The following is an 18,182-nucleotide window of genomic DNA, read 5'->3' as shown; positions in this document are numbered from 1 at the left end:
GTGCTGTGTGTCGGGGTGTGTGTGTGTGTCGGGGTGTGTGTGTGTGTCGGGGTGGTGTGTGTGTCGGGGTGCGTGTGTGTGTCGGGGTGTGTGTGTGTCGGGGTGTGTGTGTGTGTCGGGGGTGTGTGTGTGTGTCGGGGTGTGTGTGTCGGGGTGTGTGTGTCGGGGTGGTGTGTGTGTCGGGGTGTGTGTGTGTGTCGGGGTGTGTGTGTGTGTCGGGGGGTGTGTGTGTGTGTGTCGGGGGTGTGTGTGTGTGTCGGGGGTGTGTGTGTGTGTGTCGGGGGGTGTGTGTGTGTGTCGGGGGGTGTGTGTGTGTCGGGGGTGTGTGTGTGTCGGGGTGTGTGTGTGTGTCGGGGGTGTGTGTGTCGGTGCGTGTGTGTGTGTCGGGGGGTGTGTGTGTGTCGGGGGGTGTGTGTGTGTCGGGGGTGTGTGTGTGTGTCGGGGCGTGTGTGTGTGTCGGGGGTGTGTGTGTGTGTCGGGGTGTGTGTGTGTGTGTCGGGGGGTGTGTGTTGTGTCGGGGGGTGTGTGTGTGTCGGGGTGTGTGTGTGTGTCGGGGGGTGTGTGTGTGTCGGGGTGTGTGTGTGTGTCGGGGGTGTGTGTGTGTGTCGGGGGTGTGTGTGTGTGTGTCGGGGGGTGTGTGTGTGTCGGGGTGTGTGTGTGTGTCGGGGTGTGTGTGTGTGTCGGGGGTGTGTGTGTGTCGGGGGTGTGTGTGTGTCGGGGTGTGTGTGTGTGTCGGGGGTGTGTGTGTGTGTCGGGGTGTGTGTGTGTGTCGGGGGTGTGTGTGTGTCGGGGTGTGTGTGTGTGTCGGGGTGTGTGTGTGTGTCGGGGTGTGTGTGTGTGTCGGGGGTGTGTGTGTGTCGGGGTGTGTGTGTGTGTCGGGGGTGTGTGTGTGTGTCGGGGGGTGTGTGTGTGTCGGGGTGTGTGTGTGTGTCGGGGTGTGTGTGTGTGTCGGGGGTGTGTGTGTGTGTCGGGGGTGTGTGTGTGTCGGGGTGTGTGTGTGTGTCGGGGGTGTGTGTGTGTCGGGGTGTGTGTGTGTGTCGGGGGTGTGTGTGTGTGTCGGGGGGTGTGTGTGTGTGTCGGGGGTGTGTGTGTGTGTCGGGGGGTGTGTGTGTGTCGGGGGTGTGTGTCTGTCGGGGGGTGTGTGTGTCGGGGGTGTGTGTGTGTCGGGGGGTGTGTGTGTCGGGGTGTGTGTGTGTGTCGGGGGTGTGTGTGTGTGTCGGGGTGTGTGTGTGTGTGTCGGGGTGTGTGTGTGTGTGTCGGGGTGTGTGTGTGTGTGTCGGGGGTGTGTGTGTGTGTCGGGGTGTGTGTGTGTCGGGGTGTGTGTGTGTCGGGGGTGTGTGTGTGTCGGGGTGTGTGTGTGTGTCGGGGTGTGTGTGTGTCGGGGTGTGTGTGTGTGTCGGGGTGTGTGTGTGTGTCGGGGTGTGTGTGTGTGTCGGGGTGTGTGTGTGTGTCGGGGTGTGTGTGTGTGTCGGGGTGTGTGTGTGTGTCGGGGTGTGTGTGTGTGTCGGGGTGTGTGTGTGTGTCGGGGTGTGTGTGTGTGTCGGGGTGTGTGTGTGTGTCGGGGGGTGTGTGTGTGTCGGGGGGTGTGTGTGTCGGGGTGTGTGTGTGTCGGGGGGTGTGTGTGTGTGTCGGGGGGTGTGTGTGTGTCGGGGGGTGTGTGTGTGTCGGGGGGTGTGTGTGTGTGTCGGGGGGTGTGTGTGTCGGGGGGTGTGTGTGTGTCGGGGGGTGTGTGTGTCGGGGTGTGTGTGTGTCGGGGGGTGTGTGTGTGTGTCGGGGGGTGTGTGTGTGTCGGGGGGTGTGTGTGTGTGTGTCGGGGGTGTGTGTGTGTCGGGGGGTGTGTGTGTCGGGGGGTGTGGGTGTGTCGGGGGGTGTGTGTGTGTGTCGGGGTGTGTGTGTGTCGGGGTGTGTGTGTGTGTCGGGGGGTGTGTGTGTGTCGGGGGGTGTGTGTGTGTCGGGGTGTGTGTGTGTGTCGGGGTGTGTGTGTGTGTCGGGGGGTGTGTGTGTGTCGGGGGGTGTGTGTGTGTGTCGGGGGGTGTGTGTGTGTCGGGGGGTGTGTGTGTGTGTGTCGGGGGGTGTGTGTGTGTGTGTCGGGGGGTGTGTGTGTGTCGGGGTGTGTGTGTGTGTCGGGGGGTGTGTGTGTGTCGGTGTGTGTGTGTGTCGGGTGTGTGTGTGTGTCGGGGGGTGTGTGTGTGTCGGGGGGTGTGTGTGTGTCGGGGGGTGTGTGTGTGTGTCGGGGTGTGTGTATGTGTCGGGGGGTGTGTGTGTGTGTGTGTGTCGGGGGGTGTGTGTGTCGGGGGGTGTGTGTGTGTCGGGGGGTGTGTGTGTGTGTCGGGGGGTGTGTGTGTGTGTCGGGGTGTGTGTATGTGTCGGGGGGTGTGTGTGTGTCGGTGTGTGTGTGTGTCGGGGGGTGTGTGTGTGTCGGTGTGTGTGTGTGTCGGGGGGTGTGTGTGTGTCGGGGTGTGTGTGTGTGTCGGGGTGTGTGTGTGTGTCGGGGTGTGTGTGTGTGTCGGGGTGTGTGTGTGTGTCGGGGGGTGTGTGTGTGTGTCGGGGTGTGTGTGTGTGTCGGGGTGTGTGTGTGTGTCGGGGGATGTGTGTCTGTCGGGGGGTGTGTGTGTCGGGGGTGTGTGTCTGTCGGGGGGTGTGTGTGTCGGGGTGTGTGTGTGTGTGTCGGGGGGTGTGTGTGTGTGTCGGGGGGGTGTGTGTGTGTGTGTCGGGGTGTGTGTGTGTGTGTGTCGGGGGGTGTGTGTGTGTGTCGGGGTGTGTGTGTGTCGGGGTGTGTGTGTGTCGGGGTCTGTGTGTGTGTCGGGGTGTGTGTGTGTGTCGGGGGGTGTGTGTGTCGGGGGGTGTGTGTGTCGGGGTGTGTGTGTGTCGGGGTGTGTGTGTGTCGGGGGGTGTGTGTGTCGGGGGGTGTGTGTGTCGGGGGGTGTGTGTGTCGGGGTGTGTGTGTGTCGGGGTGTGTGTGTGTCGGGGTGTGTGTGTGTCAGGGTGTGTGTGTGTCGGGGTGTGTGTGTGTCAGGGTGTGTGTGTGTCGGGGGGGTGTGTGTGTGTGTGTCGGGGTGTGTGTGTGTGTGTCGGGGTGTGTGTGTGTCGGGGTCTGTGTGTGTCGGGGTGTGTGTGTGTGTCGGGGGGGTGTGTGTGTGTGTGTCGGGGTGTGTGTGTGTCGGGGTCTGTGTGTGTCGGGGTGTGTGTGTGTGTCGGGGGGGTGTGTGTGTGTGTGTCGGGGGGTGTGTGTGTGTGTCGGGGTGTGTGTGTGTCGGGGTCTGTGTGTGTGTCGGTGTGTGTGTGTGTGTCGGGGTGTGTGTGTGTGTCGGGGGGTGTGTGTGTCGGGGTGTGTGTGTGTCGGGGTGTGTGTGTGTGTCGGGGAGTGTGTGTGTCGGGGTGTGTGTGTGTCGGGGTGTGTGTGTGTCGGGGTGTGTGTGTGTCGGGGTGTGTGTGTGTCAGGGTGTGTGTGTGTCGGGGGGGTGTGTGTGTGTCGGGGGGGTGTGTGTGTGTCGGGGTGTGTGTGTGTGTCGGGGTGTGTGTGTGTCGGGGGGTGTGTGTGTGTCGGGGTGTGTGTGTGTGTCGGGGGGTGTGTGTGTGTGTCGGGGGGTGTGTGTGTGTCGGGGTGTGTGTGTGTGTCGGGGGGTGTGTGTGTGTCGGGGAGTGTGTGTGTGTCGGGGTGCGTGTGTCGGGGGTGTGTGTGTGTCGGGGTGTGTGTGTGTCGGGGTGTGTGTGTGTCGGGGTGTGTGTGTGTCGGGGGGTGTGTGTGTGTCGGGGAGTGTGTGTGTGTCGGGGTGCGTGTGTGTGTCGGGGGTGTGTGTGTGTCGGGGGTGTGTGTGTGTGTCGGGGTGTGTGTGTGTGTCGGGGGGTGTGTGTGTCGGGGTGTGTGTGTGTGTCGGGGTGTGTGTGTGTGTCGGGGTGTGTGTGTGTCGGGGTGTGTGTGTGTCGGGGGGTGTGTGTGTGTCAGGGTGTGTGTGTGTGTCAGGGTGTGTGTGTGTGTCGGGGGGTGTGTGTGTGTCGGGGGGTGTGTGTGTGTCAGGGTGTGTGTGTGTGTCGGGGTGTGTGTATGTCGGGGGGTGTGTGTGTCGGGCTGTGTGTGTGTCGGGGTGTGTGTGTGTGTCGGGGGGGTGTGTGTGTCGGGGGGGGTGTGTGTGTCGGGGGGTGTGTGTGTGTCGGGGTGTGTGTGTCGGGGTGTGTGTGTGTGTCGGGGTGTGTGTGTGTCGGGGTGTGTGTGTCGGGGTGTGTGTGTGTCGGGGTGTGTGTGTGTGTGTGTCGGGGTGTGTGTGTGTGTGTCGGGGTGTGTGTGTCGGTGTGTGTGTGTGTCGGGGTGTGTGTGTCGGGGTGTGTGTGTGTCGGGGTGTGTGTGTGTGTTGGGTGTGTGTGTGTCGGGGTGTGTGTGTTGGTGTGTGTGTCGGGGTGTGTGTCGGTGTGTGTGTGTCGGGGTGTGTGTGTGTCGGGGTGTGTGTGTGTCGGGGTGTGTGTGTGTGTCGGGGGGTGTGTGTGTCGGGGGGTGTGTGTGTCGGGGTGTGTGTGTGTGTCGGGGGGGGTGTGTGTGTCGGGGTGGGTGTGTGTGTCGGGGTGTGTGTGTGTGTAGGGGTGTGTGTGTGTCGGGGTGTGTGTGTGTGTCGGGGTGTGTGTGTGTGTGTGTGTCGGGGTGTGTGTGTGTGTCGGTGGGTGTGTGTGTCGGTGTGTGTGTGTGTGTCGGGGGGTGTGTGTGTCGGGGTGTGTGTGTGTGTCGGGGTGTGTGTGTGTGTCGGTGTGTGTGTGTCGGTGTGTGTGTTGGTGTGTGTCGGGGGGTGTGTGTGTGTCGGTGTGTGTGTGTCGGTGTGTGTGTGTGTGTCGGGGTGTGTGTGTGTGTCGGGGTGTGTGTGTGTGTCGGTGTGTGTGTTGGTGTGTGTGTGTGTTGCCAGCTCTCCCGGAGTGGCCTGGAGGCTCCAGGAATTAACGATTACTCTCCGGGAGACTGCTGCCTGTAATCCATGATATACATCATTGGAGCATTAATCACATTCTTTTTATTGACCCTTTATAAATGTGTTGGAGACGTGACGGGGCAGGGTGCTGTTTGACCGGGTGCGGCGGGAGATCAAGTGATGAAACATTCAGGAACACGTCCAAGCAGAGTTGGCAGCCCGAGTGCGAAGCCTTGGACTCAGCCCACAGCTCTTTGGCTGGGTCAGTGACCAGACGTGAATCGTTCCCGTGGAATTTCAATTCCACTGATTTTCTCTTCTCCCTCCCCTCTCCTCGGAGGGCTAAACGCCTCTCCTTGGGCACTGGTTCCAGGGGTACCCGTCCGCCCTCCAGTGCCCCCGCCTCCCCCCAAGTTGTCGTCGTCGATGCTTGAACCTTGCGGGTGAGTGTTGGCCGGCTATTTGGCCATAGGAGCATCACCGCCAAGCTTGCTCCCGCCCTCGCTCCGACCTTTGCCCCCCTGGCACTATCCAGCAAGGGTCACTGGATGGCCATTCGGAAGGGGCAACCTGGCTGATTTTTTTCTTTTCTTTTCAGGCCTAACCCTGGGGCACTGTGGCTAGTCAGAGTGTCGCTACATTACAACTGCACTTCAAAAGTACTTCATTGGCTGTAAAGCGCTTTGGGACGTTCTGAGGTCGTGAAAGGCGCTATAGAAATGCAAGTCTTTCTTTCTACCACGACCTTTTTAAAAAATTCATTAACGGGATGTGGGCATCGCTGGCAAGGCCAGCATTTATTGCCCATCCCTAGTTGCCCTTGAGAAGGTGGTGGTGAGCCGCCTTCTTGAACCGCTGCAGTCCGTGTGGTGAAGGTGCTCCCACAGTGCTGTTAGGGAGGGAGTTCCAGGATTTTGACCCAGCGACGATGAAGGAACGGCCGATATATTTCCAAGTCAGGATGGTTTGTGACTTGGAGGGGAACTTGGAAGTGGTGGTGTTCCCATGCGCCAGCTGCCCCTTGTCCTTCTAGGTGGAAGAGGCCGCGGGTTTGGGAGGTGCTGCCGAAGAAGCCTTGGCGAGTTGCTGCAGTGCATCTTGTAGCTGGTACACACTGCAGCCACGGTGCGCCGGTGGTGGAGGGAGTGAATGTTTAAGGTGGTGGATGGGGTGCCAATCAGGTGGGCTGCTTTGTCCTGGATGGTGTTGAGCTTCTTGAGTGTTGTTGGAGCTGCACTCATCCAGGCAAGTGGAGAGTATTCCATCACACTCCTGACTTGTGCCTTGTAGATGGTGGAAAGGCTTTGGGGAGTCAGGAGGTGAGACACTCACCGCAGAATACCCAGCCTCTGAGCTGCTCTTGCGGCCACGGTATTTATGTGGCTGGTCCAGTTGAGTTTTTGACCCGTGATCAGCTAACTCAACGAGGGCGGGGCAATTGAACCTGGGACCATCCTGTCCTTTGCGGCTCAGTAACTCTGCCTCAACCAGCTGGGCCACTTTCTGAAAGGTGTCCTCAAATCCGTTGATTTAGAATTCAGTGTCGAGCAGAATCATCTGGCACAAGCTGTCACACCAGCGATGGTGTGACGCAGGAGTTATCACAAGTTACAGTGTGCAAAAAAAGTGAGGTAATGTATGAAAGGAGCTTAAAGGCATTGCCTCTTAAAGGAGCAGGTTTTATATGTTAGTGGCAAAAAAAAAGACTTCTATAACACCATATCACATCTCTTAGCCCCCATCATATACAGTGACTTACTCTGAAGTGTGGTGGTCGCTATAGAACGGACTTGCATTTCTGTAGCACCTTTCACGACCACCGGACGTCTCAAAGCGCTTTACAGCCAATGAAGTACTTTTTGAAGTGTAGTCACTGTTGTAATGTGGGAAACGTGGCAGCCAATTTGCGCACAGCAAGCTCCCACAAACGGCAATGTGATAATGACCAGATCATCTGTTTTTTAGTGATGTTGATTGAGGGATAAATATTGGCCCCAGAACACCGGGGAGAACTCCCCCCTGCTCTTCTTCGAAATAGTGGCTGTGGGATCTTTTATGTCCACCTGAGAGAGCAGATGGGGCCTCAGTTTTAATGTCTCATCTGAAAGACGGCACCTCTGACAGTGCTGCACTCCCTCAGCGCTGCAAGTGTCAGTCTGGATTTTTGTGCTCAAGTCTCTGGAGTGGGACTTGAACCCACAACCTTCTGACTCAGAGGAGAGTGTGCTGCCCACTGAGCCACGGCTGACACCTAGGCAAGTTTAATGTTTGCCACCCTCTCCATTAGTTTGTCCTGCTCCCTCCCAGCCACATCACTCTGCACACCACTGATTTTCCCTGCCTTGCCTTGGGATTCGCCATGTGGACAACAGGGATGGGGTGACATCACTAAAGCAGATGATCCGGTCATTATCACATTGCTGTTAGTGGGAGCTTGCTGTGCACAAATTGGCTCTCGCTGTTACCACATTACAACAATGACTACACCTCAAAAAATACTTTGTTGGCTGTAAAGCACTTTGGGATGTCCTGAGGTGGTGAAAGGCCCTTTAGAGATGCAAGTCTTTCTTTCATAATGGGCGGTACGTTTAACCTGCTGAGCCATGGAGAGAGCTTGAACGCCCCTTCCCTTAAAGCTCACCCATTGGGTGGTGCTGGGCATCACTGGGGGAACGGAGCAGGCAGGAATCACTGCAGTCAGTACGTGTGTCCATCTCGTGCGCGCTCTCTCTCTCTCTCTCTCTCCATGTGCACCTTTCATCTCCGCCACACACTGCGATTCGGGCAGTGTTTCGCTTACCCCTCCCCCTCCTCTCCCCTCCCCTGCTCCCCCCCCCACCTCCTCCCCCACCCTCTTCCCCTCATCTCCCCTCCACCCCCCCTCCGCCCAGAGTCTGAGGTCTCATTCAGACATATATGTGAAATCTGTCTTTCTGCAAAGCTTTTTTTCTTGTCTGCATTTCGATTGAATTGCTAAGTGAATGATTACATGGGCTGCAGTTTAAAAAAATAAAAAAAAATCTTTCCCAGATGCTTATCTATGAACCTGGTTTCGACACAAGTCCAGGTCCCAAACGGGTTGGCAGGCCCTGTCTCTGTTTATTGGGGTTCGGCTCTGTGCGGAATAATTAAGACAAATTTTTTACGAACCAATTCTCCTTAAATGTTTTAACCGTCTGTACATCTGGGCTGCACATGTGCAGTATCGTGGAGCCATTTTAAGCTATAAGATACAGAGAGGGCAAAATGTCTGACCTGAAACGATGCAGTATTGCTGTAGAAGTTACGCCAACAACAACTTGCATTTATATAGCGCCTTTAATGGAGTAAAGCGTCCCAAGGCGCTTCACAGCAGCGATTATCAAACAAAATTAGACACCGAGCCACACCTAAGGAGATATTAGGACAGGTGACCAAAAGCTTGGTCAATGAGGTCAGTTTTAAGGAGCGTCTTAAAGGAGGAGAGAGAGGCGGAGAGGTTTAGGGAGGGAATTCCAGAGCTTGGGGCTGAAATCACAGCCGCCAATGGCGGAGCGATTAAAATCGGGGATACACTAGAGGCCAGAGTTGGAGGAGCGCAGAGTTCTCGGAGGGTTGTAGGCAATGTTCCCTCTAATTTTTTTTCCGGGCGCGTGGTCCCTTTAACTGGCTGCGCGGCCCGTTCAAATTTCCGCGCATTTGCGTTTTTTTCCCCCATTTGTAAAGTCGGCAAGCGGGCTTGCGTGGAGGAGCAGCTTAACGGGAGCATTGAGTTGTAGGGCTGGAGGAGGTTACAGAGGTAGGGAGGCGGGGGGGGGGGGGGTGAGGGCCGTGGAGGGATTTGAACACAAGACTGAGAATTTTAACTTTGAAGCGTTACCGGACCGGGAACCAATGTGAGCACAGGGGGGGGGTGATCAGAGTGTGGATCAGGCTCCTTTACAGCCCGGCTCGGTTAGTAGAATTCTAGAATGATACAGCACAGGAGGAGGCCATTCGGCCCATCGTGCCTGTGTCGGCTTGGTGGTAAAGCTACCCAATTAATCCCACTCCCCCCCCTGGTGGCACTCCTGTTCCCGAGTCGGGGGATTTCTGGGTTCAAGCCCCACTCGAGAGCCTGAGTCCATTTCAGATTGCCAGCATCCGCAGTATTTTGCTGTTGTATTAGAGGTTAAAATCAAGCCTGTCTCTTGCAGTGATTGGGGTGGATGTTAAAGATCCCACGGCACTGTTCGAAGGAGAGTAGGGAGGTCGCCTGCTCTCCAGGCCAATGTTCCTTCCTCAACCAGCACCAGCACCAGCATTAAAAAAAAAACCCAAACTGACTGGTCGTTTATCTCATTGCTGATTGTGGGATCTTGCTCTGCCCATTATCGCTGCTGTGTTCACCTGCACAAGAACCTCCGCATAATTCAATGCATTAAAAGCTCTTTGAGATTATCTTTTTCATTCTCGCGAATTGGGCGTCGTTAGCAAGGCCAGCATTTATTGCCCATACGTAGTTGCCCCTTGAAAAGGTGGTGGTGAGCCGCCTTCTTGAACCGCTGCAGTCCGTGTGGTGAAGGTGCTCCCACAGTGCTGTTAGGGAGGGAGTTCCAGGATTTTGACCCAGCGACGATGAAGGAACGGCCGATATATTTCCAAGTCAGGATGATGTGTGACTCGGAGGGGAACTTGGAGGTGGTGGTGTTCCCATGCGCCTGCTGCCCTTGTCCTTCTGGGTGGTAGAGGTCGCGGGTTTGGGAGGTGCTGCCGAAGAAGCCTTGGCAAGTTGCTGCAGTGCATCTTGTAAATGGTACACACTGCAGCCACGGTGCGCCGGTGGTGGAGGGAGTGAATGTTTAAGGTGGTGGATGGGGTGCCAATCAAGCGGGCTGTTTATGGGAGAAGTGATAAGGCGCTATATAAATGCACATCTTTCTTTTTGTTTCTGTGTACTCTGAATACACAGAGTGAACTATATGGACAGAGAGACAGTTTCCACTTGTGGGGAAGAGCAAAACTAGAGGCCATTAATGTAAGCTAGTCACCAAGAAATCCAATAGGGAATTCAGAAGAAACCTCTTCACCCAGAGAGTGGTGAGAATGTGGAACTCGCTACCACAGGGAGTGGTTGAGGCGAATACTATAGATGCATTTAAGAGGAAGCTTGATAAGCACTTGAGGGAGAAGGGAATAGAGGGTTATGCTGATTTTTTTTAGTGATGTTGATTGAGGGCTAAATATTGGGCCCAGGACACCGGGGAGAACTCCCCTTGCTCTTCTTCGAAATAGTGGCTGTGGGATCTTTTATGTCCACCTGAGAGAGCAGACGGGGCCTCAATTCAACGTCTCATCTGAAAACGGCACCTCTGACAGTGCGGCACTCCCTCAGCGCTGCGCTGGGAGTGTCAGCCTGGCCCTTTGTGCTCCAGTCTCTAGAGTGGGGACTGGGCATTGCTGTGGCCCTTCCCCCCCGCCCGCTGCCCCCTCACCTGCGATCAGCACAGGCTTTCTAGTGTGTCGGGGCTCAGTACCACGCCGGACCGGCCTGTTCGACCGGGAGAGGCGTCGGCAGACGTTTAGCTTATAAACGGCCGCCTTGATGGCCGATTCTGCGAACTGTGCCCGAGAACGGCAGCGGGGTCTCGAGGTGACGGCAAGTTCCGTAAAGCGGAACAAGGAGTCGCGAAAAAACCCAAAACGAATCTGCTGAAGGTTTTGGTGGCCCGTCATTTGGTGTCCTGGCTTCAGGAAGGCGAGATCCCGAATTAGTTGGGACACAGAAGATAAAAAAAATAAGCTGCGTGTAAAATGAGGCAGAGCATTGATTCCTCACATCTATTTACTCAATATAATCTAATCAGCAGCACCGCCTGACTTTATTGACCATGTAAAATCGGCTCCTTTGTACTGTCTCCGCTTGTGGCTGTGTGGTTCAATACACTATCCAATGGCAGCCCTGAGCAGAGTGAGTCCCAGGTTCGGGTTCTGGCCTGTATTGCGTTAGCTGACCTCAGCCGAGGCGGGGGTGAGGGGTGAAGGGCTGCCGTATAAAAAGACTTGCATTTCTACAGCGCCTTTCACGACCACCGGACGTCCCAAAGCGCTTTACAGCCAATGAAGTACTTTTTGAAGTGTGGTCACTGATTTAATGTGGGAAACGTGGCAGCCAATTTGCGCACAGCAAGCTCCCACAAACAGCAATGTGATAATGACCAGATCATCTGTTTTAGTGATGTTGGTTGAGGGATAAATATTGGCCCCAGGACACCGGGGAGAACTCCCCTGCTCTTCTTCGAAATAGTGGCCGTGGGATCTTTTACATCCACCCGAGAGAGCAGACGGGGCCTCGGTTTAACGTCTCATCCGAAAGACGGCACCTCCAACAGTGCGGCACTCCCTCAGCACTGCACTGGGAGTGTCGGCCTGGATTTTTGTGTTCAAGTCTCTGGAGTGGGGACTGGAACCCACGACCTCCTGACTCAGAGGCGAGAGTGCTGCCGAGCCAGGGCTGAAACATGCAGCGTCAGGCTCAGTGTACTTGACCCAGGCAGGAGGCAGGGTAATCGGAGACCCCGACTTCTGATCGCAATCCGATGACCGCCCGCCCACCTCCCCCATCCTTGCTTGAATGTGTGTGTGAGCATGAGATGAGGCCAGGCTAGGAGATGAAACACACCGTGGTTGAGATGCCCGCCAGGTGGCTCAAGATTGGTGCCCGATGGGTGAGGAACTGTATCCCCACTTTCAGGAGGAGAACAGAGAAAATTGGGGGCGTACAGGTGCCAGGCGTGTCTCAGAGTGTCGCTCTCTCGCCTCTGAGTCAGAAGGTCGTGGGTTCAAGTCCCATTCTCAGAGACTTGAGCACATAAAGCTAGGCTGACGCTCCCAGTGCAGTACTGAGGGAGTGCCGCACTGTCGGAGGTGCCGTCTTTCGGATGAGACGTTAAACCGAGGCCCCGTCTGCTCTCTCGGGTGGATGTAAAAGATCCCACGGCCATTATTTCGAAGAAGAGCAGGGGAGTTCTCCCCGGTGTCCTGGGGCCAATATTTATCCCTCAACCAACGTCACTAAATCATTTATTTCAATGTTGCTTCGTGGGACCTTGCTGTGCGCAAATTGGATGTAACTCGCTCCCGGGTACGTGTTATTTTAAGTGTCCCAATTCCGCTGATGATTTCACTCTGAGATAATTCTGCAGTAGCGATGAAAGATGAAGATTCTTAATGCTTGAATGAAGGCGATGGGTGTGGGGATGGTGGAGTTGGTGTGAGGCGGGCAATGGGTCTGGGGATGGTGGAGTTGGTGTGACACGGGCGATGGGTCTGGGGATGGTGGAGTTGGTGTGACACGGGCGATGGGTCTGGGGATGGTGGAGTTGGTGTGACGCGGGCGATGGGTCTGGGGATGGTGGAGTTGGTGTGACACGGGCGATGGGTCTGGGGATGGTGGAGTTGGTGTGACACGGGCGATGGGTCTGGGGATGGTGGAGTTGGTGTGAGGCGGGCGATGGGTCTGGGGATGGTGGAGTTGGTGTGAGGCGGGCGATGGGTCTGGGGATGGTGGAGTTGGTGTGAGGCGGGCGATGGGTCTGGGGATGGTGGAGTTGACATGACGCGGGCAATGGGTCTGGGGATGGTGGAGTTGGTGTGACACGGGCGATGGTTCTGGGGATGGTGGAGTTGGCGTGACGCGGGCGATGGTTCTGGGGACGGTGGAGTTGGTGTGAGGCGGGCGATGGTTCTGGAGATGCTTGAGTTGGTGTGAGGCGGGCGATGGGTCTGGGGATGGTGGAGTTGGTGTGACGCGGGCATTGGGTCTGGGGATGGTGGAGTTGACGTGAGGCGGGCGATGGGTCTGGGGATGGTGGAGTTGACATGACGCGGGCGATGGGTCTGGGGATGGTGGAGTTGGTGTGACACGGGCGATGGGTCTGGGGATGGTGGAGTTGACATGACGCGGGCGATGGGTCTGGGGATGGTGGAGTTGGTGTGAGGCGGGCGATGGGTCTGGGGACGGTGGAGTTGATGTGAGGCGGGCGATGGGTCTGGGGATGATGGAGTTGGTGTGAGGCGGGCGATGGGTGTGGGGACGGTGGAGTTGATGTGAGGCGGGCGATGGGTCTGGGGACGGTGGAGTTGGTGTGAGGCGGGCGATGGGTCTGGGGATGGTGGAGTTGGTGTGACGCGGGCGATGGGTCTGGGGATGGTGGAGTTGGTGTGAGGCGGGCGATGGGTTTGGGGATGGTGGAGTTGGTGTGACGCGGGCGATGGGTCTGGGGATGGTGGAGTTGGTGTGACGCGGGCAATGGGTCTGGGGATGGTGGAGTTGGTGTGACGCGGGCAATGGGTCTGGGGATGGTGGAGTTGGTGTGACGCGGGCAATGGGTCTGGGGATGGTGGAGTTGATGTGACGCGGGCAATGGGTCTGGGGATGGTGGAGTTGGTGTGACGCGGGCGATGGGTCTGGGGACGGTGGAGTTGATGTGAGGCGGGCGATGGGTCTGGGGATGGTGGAGTTGGTGTGACGCGGGCGATGGGTCTGGGGATGGTGGAGTTGGTGTGACGCGGGCAATGGGTCTGGGGATGGTGGAGTTGGTGTGACACGGGCGATGGGTCTGGGGATGGTGGAGTTGGCGTGACGCGGACGATGGGTCTGGGGATGGTGGCGTTGCCGTGACGCGGGCGATGGGTCTGGGGATGGTGGAGTTGGTGTGAGGCGGGCGATGGGTCTGGGGATGGTGGAGTTGATGTGAGGCGGGCGATGGGTCTGGGGATGGTGGAGTTGATGTGAGGCGGGCGATGGGTCTGGGGACGGTGGAGTTGGTGTGACGCGGGCGATGGGTCTGGGGATGGTGGAGTTGATGTGAGGCGGGCGATGAGTCTGGGGATGGTGGAGTTGATGTGAGGCGGGCGATGGGTCTGGGGATGGTGGAGTTGATGTGAGGCGGGCGATGGGTCTGGGGACGGTGGAGTTGGTGTGACGCGGGCGATGGGTCTGGGGACGGTGGAGTTGGTGTGACGCGGGCGATGGGTCTGGGGACGGTGGAGTTGGTGTGAGGCGGGCGATGGGTCTGGGGACGGTGGAGTTGGTGTAACGCGGGCGATGGGTCTGGGGACGGTGGAGTTGACGTGACGCGGGCGATGGGTCTGGGGACGGTGGAGTTGATGTGACGCAGGCGATGGTTCTGGGGACGGTGGAGTTGGTGTGAGGCGGGCGATGGGTCTGGGGACGGTGGAGTTGGTGTAACGCGGGCGATGGGTCTGGGGACGGTGGAGTTGACGTGACGCGGGCGATGGGTCTGGGGACGGTGGAGTTGATGTGACGCAGGCGATGGTTCTGGGGACGGTGGAGTTGGTGTGAGGCGGGCGATGGGTCTGGGGACGGTGGAGTTGATGTGACGCAGGCGATGGTTCTGGGGACGGTGGAGTTGGTGTGACGCGGGCGATGGTTCTAGAGATGTTTGAGTTGACGTGACGCTAACGCATTCTCCTTTCTTTCCCGCTCGCAGGCTGGGCGAGGATTTCTACCGCGAGGCGATCGAGCACTGCCGTAGCTACAATGCGCGCCTGTGCGCTGAGCGGAGCATGCGCCTCCCCTTCCTGGACTCCCAGACAGGTGTCGCCCAGAACAACTGCTACATCTGGATGGAGAAGACCCACCGAGGCCCAGGCACGTGTTTGGTTCGGGAGGGGGCGGCGGCGCGGCGTGAGATTTTAATGCCGCAACAGTGACTAGACTTCAAATAGAGCTTCATTGGCTGTAAAGCACTTTGGGACACCCCGAGGTCGTGAAAGGCGCTATAGAAATGCAACTCTTTCCTTCTTTCCTTCCTTCTTTTGTTTTTTCTTTCTGTCCTTCCTTCCTCCTTTCCTTCTTTTGTTTTTCTTTCTGTCCTTCCTTCCTTCCTTCCTCCTTTCCTTCTTTTGTTTTTTCTTTCTTTCTGTCCTTCCTTCCTTCTTTCTTCCTTTCCTTCTTTCGTTTTTTCTTTCTTTCTGTCTTTCCTTCCTTCCTTCTCTCTCTTGAGCAACTGTTACAGACAGTGAGGGTGATGGCACACAGTGGCCTGGTGCTGGGCGGCGAAGGAGTTAATTTGGTGCAGTGCTCGTGTGTAATATTTTTATGGGCTGCAGCATTTCTGTATCGCTGCACAAACTGATTGGAATGAAACTCCAAGCCAAGTCGCGGGGTCTGGAATCGAGGCTAATCCTGAAATGAGCAGGGATTAAGCACTGATTATATATGGATAGAGTTATATATAGATTAGGAGTGGACGTCCCATGATAAATAGGATGATGACAGAAGCATTAAAGCACAATGTATCATTCTGGTGTGAAGCTGGAGCTGTGTTTAAGGAGGCTCTCTGGGACCAGAAGATCTAATTGCTGCAATTAAGTGTTGCTCAAGCTCCGCGTCTGAGTTCTGCACCCGGGCTCCGACTCCGAGCTCCACCTCCGAGCTCCGGGCTCCGAGCTCCACCTCTGAGCCCGGGCTCCACCTCCAAGCTCCGCGCCCGGGCTCCGGCTCCAAGCTCCACCTCCGAGCTCCGCGCCCGGGCTCAACGTCCGAGCTTCGCGCCTGGGCTCCGGCTCCGAGCTCCGCGCCCAGGCTTGACGTCCAAGTTCACTCCGAGCTTAATTGGTCTTTGGTTCAGGGAGCTTTGAAGATTAGAATGCAACAGTTTCAGTTTGCAGCTCAGAAAGCCTCCGGTGTTTTAAGATTATTTTTGCATCTGTTACAAGGTGCAATGTGACGCACCGTTTGTAGTATATTCCTAGCCGATTTCCCGTGACATTGTCACAGGACAGGATCGTTAAGCTACATCATGCACAGTGTCTGCATCTGCTGCTAATATAAAGCACGTCCCTTTAGGGCCTCAAGATCCTAATGTCTCCGATAACTTGAGCTCATCCAAAACTCATCTGCCCCGTATCCCAACTCGCACCGAGTCCCGTTCACCCCTCACCCCTGAGCTCGCTGACCTACATTGACTCCCGGTTCAGCAACGCCTCGATTTTATAATTTTCATCCTTGCGTTCAAATCCTTCCATGGTCTCACCCCTCTCCCTATCTCTGCAACCTCCTCCAGCCCTACAACCCTCCGAGATCCCTGCGCTCCTCCAATTCTGACCTCTTGAGCATCCCCGGTTTCCATCTCTCCACCATTGGCGGCCGTGCCTTCAGCCGCCTGAGCCCCAAGCTCTGGAATTCCCACCCTAAACCTCTCCGCCTCTCTCTCCTCCTTTAAGACGCTCCTTAAAACCTCCCTCTTTGACCAAGCTTTAGGTCACCTATGCTAATATCTCCTTTTGTGGCTCGGTGTCAAATGATGTCTGTTAATGCCCCTGTGAAGCTCCTTGGGATGTTTTACTACATTAAAGGCGTTATATAAATGCACGTTGTTTGCTGTTCTTAAGTTAACATTGGCTCTTCGGTAAATGCTGGGTGAGGTCATTCGGAGCTCAATTGCTGCAAGTTAGAGTCTGGCTTTGTTTGTCTTTTTCTTAAATGTGATTGGTGAGGTCAATTAGGAAGCAGGAGATATTGTCTGTTCTGGAGAGTTTGTGTAGATTCCAAATGAGGGCTTGCGTTTCTTTATAGAGTGTGACAGACAGGAAATGCACACTAAGCATGCCATCTTTATATACATATATTCTTAGTTTTACAGACAGTTATACTATACATAACGTTGAAAGTGGCACACCTTACCCCTCCCTGTGCCATGTTTTTTGAGTCGCATTTTTAATATCGATGGTTGTAATGTGTAACCGTATGTCAATATGTCACTATTTTATAATGGGAAAACCCTATGTCAACATTTGCTTGTCACACTGTTATGACAGACCTCCTGCCACTAGGTGGCTTTGTTGTACCTCCCTATTCCCATCTGCTCACAGACCTGTTTCTATTTGTTCCTCATTTTAGGCCCCATTTCAGGTCCTTCCATGACCCTCACTTCCCACTCGCTGTACTCCTGCACTCCCAGTCCTGTCTACCTCACTTCTCACTACACTCCCAGGCTGTCTCTGGGCCCACCCCGTTGCTCCATAGCGGTCTCCATACCCAAGAAAGGATATACTTGCCATAGAGGGAGTGCAGCGAAGGTTCACCAGACTGATTCCTGGGATGGCAGGACTGTCTTATGAGGAGAGATTGGGTCGACTAGGCCTGTATTCACTAGAGTTTAGAAGAATGATAGGGGATCTCATTGAAACGTATAAAATTCTGACCGGGCTAGACAGACTGGATGCAGGGAGGATGTTTTCCCTGGCTTGGGGGGTCTAGAACGAGGGGTCACAGTCTCAGGATACGGGGTTGATTGGCTATGATAAATTGACCCTTAGTGTTAGGGGGATTAAATACATGGGGTTACGGGGATAGGGTGGGATATGTGTTGGTGTAGGGGTTACGGGGATTGGGTGGGATATGTGTCGGTGCAGGCTCGATGGGCCGAAATGGCCTCTATCTGCACTGTGGGGTTTCTGTGATTTCTGTCTGTGATTTAGGACTGAGAGGAGGAGAAATTTCTTCACTCAGAGGGTAGTGAAGCTGTGGAATTCTCTACCACAGAAGGCTGTGGAGACCAAGTCACTGAATATATTTAAGAAGGAGATGGATTTCTAGACACAAAAGGCATCGGGGGATATGGGGAGAGAGCGGGAATATGGTATTGAGATAGAGGATCAGCCATGATCATATTGAATGGCGGAGCAGGCTCGAAGGGCCGAATGGCCTACTCCTGCTCCTATTTTTCTATGTTTCTATAGCTTTCTCCTGCCCTCGTGACCCTTTCTGCCTCTCGTCTCTCCGCCCTCGGGCCACCCCGGCGCACTTCAAGCCCGTGCCCTTTGCTCCTTCCTTGGTTTATTAATTACTCCCCTCGCCGTTTCGTATTTAATTAATTCTCCCGTAGTTGACGGGAGGCCGAGTCACCTCTGTTAAAACAGAGAGATATGAAAAGAATCACACGGGTAGGAGGCAGTTTCAAACGCAGCTCTTTAAAAGAAATTCCAGAGAAATTAATATAGTTTCCTTCTTTTGTTTGGCCGCCTCCGTGTCATTTAATTAAGTCTGTCTGTCACTGCTTTTATTTAACTAATTCATCGCGCTATTCTTTTAATTTAATTCTTACTGCTGGCCTTTTTAAAAATATCATTAATTCCTCCCACTCGCCTTCACACCAACACCGAGCAGTCAGGACCTTGCTTTGCAAGTGTTTGATCCACAGAATAAAACTCTTTGTAAAGTTATTGATCTGCGGCTGTTTGACTTGTAAACGCGTGTTTGCTGTTCCTTAACTCATTCCTCCCGCTGTAGAGCCTCCCGTT

General features: G+C 55.6%; 1 protein-coding gene across 1 annotated transcript in view; it reads left to right on the top strand.

Annotated features, from left to right (window-relative positions):
- Nucleotides 1-5,031: 5,031 nt before the first annotated feature.
- dpf1 (double PHD fingers 1) overlaps nucleotides 5,032-18,182 on the top strand; it is a 67,632-nt gene continuing 54,481 nt past the window's right edge. The window contains exons 1-2 of the mRNA XM_085973278.1: nucleotides 5,032-5,154; nucleotides 14,366-14,526. Of these exons, the coding sequence (XP_085829404.1) occupies nucleotides 14,442-14,526 (85 nt within the window). The 5' untranslated portion in view covers nucleotides 5,032-5,154; nucleotides 14,366-14,441. The remainder of the gene's footprint in view (nucleotides 5,155-14,365; nucleotides 14,527-18,182) is intronic.

The sequence above is a fragment of the Somniosus microcephalus genome, chromosome 34 (genome assembly GCF_052327205.1).
Source record: "Somniosus microcephalus isolate GS21.2 chromosome 34, FLI_Smic_1.0, whole genome shotgun sequence".
Taxonomy (NCBI): Eukaryota; Metazoa; Chordata; class Chondrichthyes; order Squaliformes; family Somniosidae; genus Somniosus; species Somniosus microcephalus.
This window is presented reverse-complemented; position numbering and strand designations above follow the sequence as displayed.